This window comes from Rhinopithecus roxellana, chromosome 8 (assembly GCF_007565055.1).
Source record: "Rhinopithecus roxellana isolate Shanxi Qingling chromosome 8, ASM756505v1, whole genome shotgun sequence".
NCBI classification, from domain to species: Eukaryota; Metazoa; Chordata; class Mammalia; order Primates; family Cercopithecidae; genus Rhinopithecus; species Rhinopithecus roxellana.
Window position 1 is genome coordinate 57,090,263 of NC_044556.1, and position 10,959 is coordinate 57,101,221.

Here is a 10,959-nt window from a genome sequence, read left to right on the forward strand (position 1 = left end):
ACACTCACTAACATATTTAAGAGTAAAGGGGCATGATGACTCCAACTTACTCTCAAGTAATTTAGAGATAGAAATGATGAAGCAAATGAGACAAAAAGTAAACAATTGATGTATCTAGGAACCGGGTATGCAGGAGTTCTTGTATTATAGTTGCAACTTTTTCATAAGTTTGAAATTAACAAAATACAAATGTAAAAACAATGTTGGGGGAGGAAGAATTAGTGATGACATTGCTTCTGTCAGATAGAAGAGCTGAAACAAACATAGGACAGGTGAAAGGTAAAGACCATGGAGATAACTGAAGATTAACTAAAGGATTTATGAATATGCTTCAGATAACTTCTAAGGCCTTAAGCGTTATGCAAGATATCAAGGTCACTATAAACTTGAGGAAAGACTGAATTTAGGGGTTACTGGATTGAAAACATGAGGTAGAACAGGATTTGCGGACAACTCAAGAATTCATTTTTCTGACCTTTATTGAAATGCTGTGGAGGTTTAAGGACATTTAACTGTGCTGAATGGAAGCAGGTGCCACAGTTGATATGACTACTTGATTATGATCCCGGTGTGTACATGCACTAAATCAAAAATGCACAATCTTAAGCTGATGGAATGGTCTTATGGAATAAAAAGCAATTACAAGTCTTCACACCATTCCATAACTTCCATGTAGTAAAGAGAAAAATAAACAGAAGTCAAATGGAAAAATTAAAACATCATTTGCATCTGTCTGAGAAGAACTTTGAGTGACATGCAGGAGAAAGGAACTGCATCAGGCAAGGAGAGTTGGCATTGTGCAAATATAGGGAACTCTGGATGCCAAGAACTTGACATACCCCATGAAAAGTCTCCCAGAAAGAGTCTAACTGCTAATACTCAGACTATGATTTTCTCAGAAAATCTATACTGCTGAAATGGAATTAGCTAACAAATTGATGTCTTTGGAAAATACCAAATTTTACCTACTCACATAGTGCCCTCTGCCTTGGAAACACTACAGAGGTTAATCTACAATCTTTTAAAAAATTTAATTTAATTAAATTTTAATTTCTAGGATACATGTGCAGGATGTGCAGGTTTGTTATATAGGTAAATGTGTGCCATGGTGATTTGCTGTACCTATCAACCCACCACCTAGGTATTAAACTCACATGCATTAGCTATTTATCCTGATGATCTTCCTCCCCCCATCCCCTAACAGGCCCTAGTGTGTGATGCTTCTCTCCCTGTGTGCATATGTTCTCATTGTTCAGCTCCCACTTATAAGTGAGAATATGCAGTGTTTGGTTTTCTGTTCCTGTGTTAGTCTGCTGAGAATGATGGCTTCCAGCTTCATCCATGTCCCTGAAAAGGACATGATCTCATTCATTTTTATAGCTGCCTAGTATTCCATGGTATGTATGTACCACATTTTCTTTATCCAGTCTATCATTTGGGCTGATTTAATGTCTTTACTATTGTGAACAGTGCTGCAATGAACATACATACAATGAACATCTCTTTCATTTGACTTATATTCTTTCACTATGAGGTATATTCCTTTGGGTATATACCCAGTAGTGGGATTGCTGGGTCAAATGGTATTTCTGGTTGTAGGTCTTTGAGGAATCACTGCACCGTTTTCCACCATGGTTGAACTAATTCACATTCCCACCATCAGTGTAAAAGCATTTCTATTTCTCCACACCTTCACCAGCTCCTGTTGTTTCTTGACTTTTTAACAATCACCATTCTGACTGGCATGAGATGGTAGTTCATTGTGATTTTCATTTGCATTTCTCTAATGATCAGTGATATTGAGCTTTTTTTATATGTTTGCTGGCTGCATAAATGTCTTCTTTTGAGAACTCTTCATATCCTTTGCCCATTTTTTAATGGGATTGTTTGTTTTTTTTTCTTGTAAATTTGTTTAAGTTCCTTGTAGATTCTGGATATTAGACATTTGTCATATGGAAAGATTTCAAAAATTTTCTCCCATTCTGTAGGTTGTCTGTTCACTCTGATGATGGTTTCTTTTGCTGTGTAGAAGCTCTTTAGTTTAATTAGATCCCATTTGTCAATTTTTGCTTTTGTTGCAATTGCTTTTGACATTTTTGTCATAAAATCTTTGCCTGTGCTTATGTCCTGAATGGTATCACCTAACTTTTCTTCTAGGGTTTTTATAGTTTCAAGTTTTACGTTTAAGTCTTTAATCCATCTTGAGTTAATTTTTGTATAAGGTGTAAGGAAGGAGTCTACTTTAAATTTTCTGCATATGGCTAGCCAGTTTTCACAGCATCATTTATTAAATAGGGAAGGCTTTCTCCATTGCTTGTTTTTGTTAGGTTTGTCAAAGATCAAATGGTTGTAGACGTGCAGTCTTATTTCTGAAATCTCTATTCTCTTCCACTGGTCTATGTGTCTGTTTTTGTACCAGTACCATGCTGTTTTGGTTACTGTAGCCTTGTAGTATAGTTTGAAGTCAGGTAGTGTAATGCCTCCAGCTTTGTTCTTTTTGCTTAGGATTGCCTTTGCTATATGAGATCTTTTTTGGTTCCATATGATTTTTTTTTGAGACACAGTGTGCTCTGTTGCTCAGGCTGGAGTGTAGTGGTGTGATCTCAGCTCACTACAAGCTCCGCCTCCTGGCTTCACGCCATTCTTCTTTTTTATTTTTATTTTTCTTTTTTTAAATTATACTTTAAGTTCTAGGGTACATGTGCACAACGTGCAGGTTTGTTACATATGTATACATGTGCCATGTTGGTGTGCTGCACCCATTAACTCGTCATTTACATTAGGGATATTTCCTAATGCTATCCCTCCCCCGTACCCCCTCCCCACAATAGGACGCAGTGTGTGATGATCCCCTTCCTGTGTCCAAGTGATCTCATTGTTCAATTTCCACCTATGAATGAGAACATGTGGTGTTTGGTTTTTCTGTCCTTGCGATAGTTTGCTGAGAATGATGGTTTCCAGCTTTATCCATGTCCCTACAAAGGACATGAACTCATCCTTTTTTTATGGCTGCATAGTTTTCCATGGTGTATATGTGCCACATTTTCTTTTTTCTTCTTCTTTTTTTTTTTTTTTTGAGACGGAGTCTCGCTCTGTCGCCCAGGCTGGAGTGCAGTGGCCGGATCTCAGCTCACTGCAAGCTATGCCTCCCGGGTTTACGCCATTCTCCTGCCTCAGCCTCCCAAGTAGCTGGGACTACAGGCCCCCACCACCTCACCCGGCTAGTTTTTTGTATTTTTCAGTAGAGACGGGGTTTCACCGTGTTAGCCAGGATGGTCTCGATCTGCTGACCTTGTGATCCGCCCGTCTCGGCCTCCCAAAGTGCTGGGATTACAAGCTTGAGCCACTGCGCCCGGCCATGTGCCACATTTTCTTAATCCAGTCTATTATTGATGGACATTTGGGTTGGTTCCAAGTCTTTGCTATTGTGAATAGTGCGTCAATAAATATACATGTGCATGTGTCTTTATAGCAGAATAACTTATAATCCTTTGGGTATATCCCCAGTAGTGGGATGGCTGGGTCAAATGGTATTTCTAGTTCTAGATCCTTGAGGAATCGCCACACTGTTTTCCACAATGGTTGAACTAGTTTACAGTCCCATCAACAGTGTAAAAGTGTTCCTATTCTCCACATTCTCTCCACCACCTGTTGCTTCCTGATTTTTTAATGATTGCCATTATAACTGGTGTGAGATGGTATCTCATTGTGGTTTTGATTTGCATTTCTCTGATGGCTACTGATGATGAGCATTTTTTCATGTGTCTGTTGACTATATGAATGTCTTCTTTTGAGAAGTGTCTGTTCATATCCTTTGCCCACTTTTTGGTGGGGTTGTTTGTTTTTTTCTTGTAAATTTGTTTGAGTTCTTTATAGGTTCTGGATATTAGCCCTTTGTCTGATGGGTAGATTGCAAAAATTTTCTCCCATTCTGTAGGTTGCCTGTTCACTCTGATGGTAGTTTCTTTTGCTGTACAGAAGCTCTTTAGTTTGATTAGATCCCATTTGTCAATTTTGGCTTTTGTTGCCATTGCCTTTGGTGTTTTAGACATGAAGTCCTTGCTCATGCCTATGTCCTGAATGGTATTTCCTAAGTTTTCTCCTAGGATTTTTATGGCTTTAGGTCTAACATTTAAGTCTCTAATCCATCTTGAATTAATTTTCGTATAAGGAGTAAGGAAAGGATACAGGTTCAGTTTTCTACTTATGGCTAGCCAATTTTCCCAGTACCATTTATTAAATAGGGAATCCTTTCCCCATTTCTTGTTTTTGTCAGGTTTGTCAAAGATCAGATGGCTGTAGATGTGTGGTATTATTTCTGAGGACTCTGTTCTGTTCCATTGGTCTATATCTCTGCTTTGGTACTGGTACCATGCTGTTTTGGTTACTGTAGCCTTGTAGTATAGTTTGAAGTCAGGTAGCATGATGCCTTCAGCTTTGCTCTTTTGGCTTAGGATTGTCTTGGCAATTTGGGGTCTTTTTTAGTTCCATATGAACTTTAAAGCAGTTTTTTCCAATTCTGTGCAGAAAGTCATTGGTAGCTTAAGGGGGATGGCATTGAGTCTATAAATTACCTTGGGCAGTATGGCCATTTTCACAATTTTGATTCTTCCTATCCATGAACATAGTATGTTCTTCCATTTGTTTGTGTCCTCTTTGATTTCACTGAACAGTGGTTTGTAGTTCTCCTTGAAGAGGTCCTTTACATTCCTTGTAAGTTGGATTACAAGGTTTTATATTCTCTTTGAAGCTATTGTGAATGGGTGTTCATTCATGATTTGGCTCTCTCTTTGTCTGTTATTGGTGTAATAGAATGCTTGTGATTTTTGCACATTGATTTTGTATCCTGAGACTTTGCTGAAGTTGCTTATTAGCTTAAGGAGATTTTGGGCTGAGACGATGGGGTTTTCTAAATATAAAATCATGTCATATGCAAACAGGGGCCATTTGAGTTCTTCTTTTCCTAACTGAATACCCTTTATTTCTTCCTCTTGCCTGATTGCCCTAGCCAGAAATTCCAACACTATGTTGAATAGGAGTGTTGAGAGAGGGCATCCCTGTCTTGTGCTGGTTTTCAAAGGGAATGCTTCCAGTTTTTGCCCATTCAGTATGATATTGGCTGTGGGTTTGTCATAAATAGCTCTTATTATTTTGAGAAACGTTCCATCAATACCGAATTTATTGAGCATTTTTAGCATGAAGCGCTGTTGAATTTTGTCAAAGGCCTTTTCTGCACCTATTGAGATAATCATATGGTTTTTGTCTTTGGTTCTGTTTATATGCTGGATTACGTTTATTGATTTGCAAATGTTGAACCAGCCTTGCATCCCAGGGATGAAGCCCACTTGATCATGGTGGATACGCTTTTTGATATGCTGGTGGATTTGGTTTGCCAGTATTTTATTGAGGATTTTTGCATCGATGTTCATCAGGGATATTGGTCTAAAATTCTCTTTTTTAATTATGTCTCTGTCAGGTTTTGGTATCAGGATGATGTTGGCCTTGTAAAATGAGTTAGGGAGGATTCCCTCTTTTTCTATTGATTGGAATAGTTTCAGAAGGAATGGAACCAACTCCTTGTACCTCTGGTAGAATTCAGGTGTGAATCCGTCTGGTCTTGGACTTTTTTTGGTTGGTAGGCTATTAATTATTGCCTCAATTTCAGAGCCTGCTATTGGTCTATTCAGGGATTCAATTTCTTCTTGGTTTAGTCTTGAGAGAGTGTAAGTGTCCAGGAAATTATCCATTTCTTCTAGGTTTTCTAGTTTATTCATGTAGAGGTGTTTATAGTATTCTCTCATGGTAGTTCGTATTTCTGTGGGGTCGGTGGTGATATCCCCTTTATCATTTTTTATTGTGTCTATTTCATTCTTCTCTCTTTTCTTCTTTATTGGTCTTACTAGTGGTCTGTCAATTTTGTTGATCTTTTCAAAAAACCAGCTCCTGGATTCATTGATTTTTTGGAGGGTTTTTTGTGTCTCTATCTCCTTCAGTTCTGCTCTGATCTTAGTTATTTCTTGCCTTCTGCCAGCTTTTGAATGTGTTTGCTCTTGCTTCTCTAGTTCTTTTAATTGTGATGTTAGAGTGTCAATTTTAGATCTTTCCTGCTTTCTCTTGTGGGCATTTAGTGCTCTAAATTTCCTTCTACACACTGCTTTAAATGTGTCCCAGAGATTGTGGTGTGTTGTATCTTTGTTCTCATTGATTTCAAGGAACATCTTTATTTCTGCCTTCATTTTGTTATGTACCCAGTAGTCATTCAGGAGCAGGTTGTTCAGTTTCCATGTAGTTGAGCGGTTTTGATTGAATTTCTTAGTCCTGAGTTCTAGTTTGATTGTACTGTGATCTGAGAGGCAGTTTGTTATAATTTCTGTTCTTTTACATTTGTTGAGGAGTGCTTTACTTCCAACTATGTGGTCAATTTTGGAATAAGTGTGATCTGGTGCTGAGAAGAATATATATTCTGTTGATTTGAGGTGGAGAGTTCTGTAGATGTTTATTAGGTCTGCTTGGTGCAGTGTTGAGTTCAATTCCTGGATATCCTTGTTAACTTTCTGTCTCGTTGATCTGTCTAATGTTGACAGTGGGGTGTGAAAGTCTCCCATTATTATTGCGTGGGAGTCTAAGTGTCTTTGTAAGTCTCTAAGGACTTGCTTTATGAATCTAGGTGCTCCTGTATTGGATGCATATATATTTAGGGTAATTAGCTCTTCTTGTTGAATTGATCCTTTTACCATTATGTAATGGCCTTCTTTGTCTCTTTTGATCTTTGATGGTTTAAAGTCTGTTTTATCAGAGACTAGGATTGCAACCCCTGCCTTTTTTTGTTCTCCATTTGCTTGGTAGATCTTCCTCCATCCCTTTATTTTGAGCCTATGTGTGTCTCTGCACATGAGATGGGTCTCCTGAATACAGCAAACTGATGGGTCTAGACTCTTTATCCAACTTGCCAGCCTGTGTCTTTTAATTGGAGCATTTACATTTACATTTAAGGTTAATATTGTTGTGTGTGAACTTGATCCTGTCATTATGCTGTTAGCTGGTTATTTTGCTCATTAGTTGATACAGTTTCTTCCTAGCATCAATGGTCTTTACATTTTGGCATGTTTTTGCAGTGGCTGGTACCAGTTGTTCCTTTCCATGTTTAGTGCTTCCTTCAGGATCTCTTGTAGTGCAGGCTTGGTGGTGACAAATCTCTCAGCATTTTCTTGTGTGGAAAGGATTTTATTTCTCCTTCACTTATGAAACTTGGTTTGGCTGGATATGAAATTCTGGGTTGAAAATTCTTTTCTTTAAGAATGTTGAATATTGGCTCCCACTCTCTTCTGGCTTGGAGAGTTTCTGCCAAGAGATCTGCTGTTAGTCTGATGGGCTTCCCTTTGCGTGTAACTCGACCTTTCTCTCTGGCTGAACTGAACATTTTTTCCTTCATTTCAACTTTGGTGAATCTGATAATTATGTGTCTTGGAGTTGCTCTTCTGGAGGAGTATCTTTGTAGCATTCTCTGTATTTCCTGAATTTGAATGTTGGCCTGCCTTACTAAGTTGGGGAAGTTCTCCTGGATGATATCCTGCAGTGTGTTTTCCAACTTGGTTCCATTTTCCCCAGCACTTTCAGGCACACCAATCAGTCATAGGTTTGGTCTTTTCACATAATCCCATATTTCTTGGAGGCCTTGTTCATTTCTTTTTACTCTTTCTTCTCCACACTTTTTTTCTAGCAACATTCATTGAAAATACTGTCACTGAGATATCTTCACACTTTATCAAAAATCAGTGGCTAGATATATGTGGGTCTACTTTTGGACTCTCCGTTTTTTTCTATTGCCTGCACTTGCATCGATACCATACTATCTTGATTACCATAGCCTTCAAGTGAAGTAGTGTAAGTTCTTTAACTTTGTACTTCTTTCCTAAAATTGTCTTAGCATTCTTGGTCTTCTGCATATTCATATAAATTTTATAATGGGAAAATGTTTTATTATTCTGGCTAGAAGATTTGGTACCCTAGTCTTAAGCGGGTCATTGTGAATTCAGAAATTGTACAGACAGGAAACACAACTTTAAAGAAAAAGCCCACTGAATGTGATGTCAATATAGATATGGCTCCAAAATGTTGACCCATTAATGGACAGGTATAATGTCAAGGTCATTAAAGAAGACAGAAAAATGGAAATGCAGAGCTTTTTATGAGTATAAGAAAGGTTAATGTTTAGTTCACTTTCAAAAATATGAAATTTATTATGATTGCAAGAAACACTAATAGAGAAGCCAAGAGTGAGGTAAGTTGGAGACTTGGGAAAAAGATTGGTGATGAAAATAGAGATTTGAGAACAATCATCATAGAAATTGCACACAGGAGGGTCAAGGATTGACCAGAGAAGAGCATACATAATTATGGTAGAGGGAAAATGAGCAGATTCATGGAAGGTAACAAAATGAGTGCTGGGAAGAGAGAAAAACAGTGTGGTTTCATGGAAACCAAAGTCAGAGAATGTTTCCATGAGGTAGGAGTTCGAAGTGTTAAAACAGAGAAAGATGAGAAAAAGGAGATAAAGCAAAGTCCAGTGGCCTTAGCAATGAAGAATTCTTTGGTGATATTTGAGCAAACAATCTCATGGGCATGAACATGCCAAAGCCAATTGCAGGGAATTATGGCGAGTGGGAAAGAAAGCCGGTTTTAATGCTTCTGAAAATAAAGGGAGAACAGTCACTAAAGAGAACCACAGGATCAGATGTATGCTCGCCATACAGTTTATATGTGCTTGCTTTTTGAAAAAAGGGACCAGTGTCTCTGCTTCTCAAAATTGTCTGCTCACCATATTTTTAAAAACAGTTAAGCCAGTTGGGCTACAGATAGCTGCAGATTCCTCTCTCAACTCCGGAGTCTCTTCTACACCTCAAGCTGTCCCAATCCTTCATAATGACAGTGGCAACTACACAATGTTTTCTGTCACAGCTCTCTTTTCCTGACTTCACTCAAAAGGTCTACTAGAATCAGCAAAAAAAAAAAAAAAAAAAAAAAGATTTCTTTGGGGACCTGAGCAATCAATTTTAGTGGAGAGATAATGGCAGAATCTGTGTTGTAGTTGTTCTGTTTTGAGAGTACAATAACATATTTGGACCACATTACCTCTCCAAAATCAAGTTTCTATACTCATAATTCAACTGAAATGCTGTGTAAAAGCTTGTTAGTGACCCTGTTATGAAATCCAGTGACCATGTCCCAAAGTTTTCTGTCTTCAAATATTTCAAACTGCTACATCTTTTTTTTCCACTAAACTTTCATCTTTATGGTTTTCTTGACATGCACTTCACCAGAGTCCTCCTTGTTAAGAGGGTTTAAAGAGTGGATATTATTATTGGTTGAAATATAAAGCATGGCTTTCTCTTTGCTGTCCTTTTCCCTTCCTAACATCACTCTAATGTTTGTGAGGTGAGCATGCATGCAGGAGCCGTTTCCATGCACAGAAAGTAGTTTGTGCTACAGTGACAATGTTCATATGTATACAGCCCCAAAGAGGCACAAGTAGGCATCTCTCTTCATGTGCAAGGACCCTGAATGAACATTATGATCAAAAAGAAGGAAATTGGATTCAGTCTCAGTACAGTTATCCTTGTTCTTTGTTTTAAAGTCCAATTGCGGTTGAGAATTTACTCCTTGTTGACTCCATTTATTGCTTTCAGACACTGATATAGCAGAATGCAGAGAAAGAACTTCACAGAAGTGACAGAATTCATCTTCTTGGGATTCTCTAGTTTGGGAAAGCATCAGATAACCATCTTTGGGGTTTTTCTAACTGTCTACGTTTTAACTCTGGCTGGTAACATCATCATTGTGACTATCGTCTGCATTGACCATCATCTCCACACTCCCATGTGTTTCTTCCTAAGCATGCTGGCTAGTTCAGAGAAGGTGTACACACTGGTTATTGTGCCACGAATGCTTTGCAGCCTCATTTTTCATAACCAGCCTATCTCCTTGGCAGGCTGTGCAAGCCAAATGTTCTTTTTTGTTATCTTGGCCATTAATAATTCCTTCCTGCTTACTGCAATGGGCTATGACCGCTATGTGGCCATCTGCAGGCCCCTGAGGTACACTGTCATCATGAGCAAGGGCCTATGTGCCCAGCTGGTGTGTGGGTCCTTTGGCATTGGTCTATGGCAGTTCTCCAGGTGACAGTCATGTTCAATTTGCCCTTCTGTGGCACAGTGGTGGACCACTTCTTTTGTGACATTTGGCCAGTCATGAAACTTTCTTGCATTGATACCACTATCGATGAGATAATAAATTATGATGTAAGTTAATTTGTGATTTTTGTGCCCATAGGCCTCATATTTACCTCCTATGTCCTCATCATCTCTTCCATCCTTAAAATTGCCTCAGCTGAGGGCTGGAAGAAGACCTTTGCCACCTGTGCCTCCCACCTCACTGTGGTCATTGTCCACTGTGGCTGTTCCTCCATTGCCTACCTCAAGCCCAAGTCAGAAAACTCTACAGAACAAGACCTCCTTCTGTCAGTGTCCTACACCATCATCACTCCCCTGCTGAACCCTGTTGTTTACAGTCTGAGAAACAAGGAGGTCAAGAATGCTCTACGCAGAGTTGTGGGCAGAAATATTTCTTAACAGATTGGATTAATTTTTTTTTTTTTTTTGAGACGGAGTCTTGCTCTGTCACCAGATCTCAGCTCACTGCAAGCTCCACCTCCCGGGTTCCCACCATTCTCCTGCCTCAGCCTCCCGAGTAGCTGGGACTACAGGCGCCCGCCACCTCGCCTGGCTAGTTTTTTTTGTATTTTTTAGTAGAGATGGGGTTTCACCGTGTTAGCCAGGATGGTCTCGATCTCCTGACCTCGTGATCCGCCCGTCTTGGCCTCCCAAAGTGCTGGGATTACAGGTTTGAGCCACCGCGCCTGGCCTGGATTGGATTATTAAATCAAGAGACCGTTAGCCCAGT

The 10,959-nt window shown here is 39.1% G+C and overlaps 1 protein-coding gene across 1 annotated transcript; it reads left to right on the top strand.

The window, feature by feature from the left end:
• The first annotated feature begins 9,702 nt into the window (after positions 1-9,702).
• Positions 9,703-10,628, top strand: LOC104660423 (olfactory receptor 10J5). The gene is given in 2 exon segments (XM_010360792.2): positions 9,703-10,156; positions 10,159-10,628. Coding segments are annotated over 2 exon segments (924 nt in total).
• Positions 10,629-10,959: the final 331 nt, after the last annotated feature.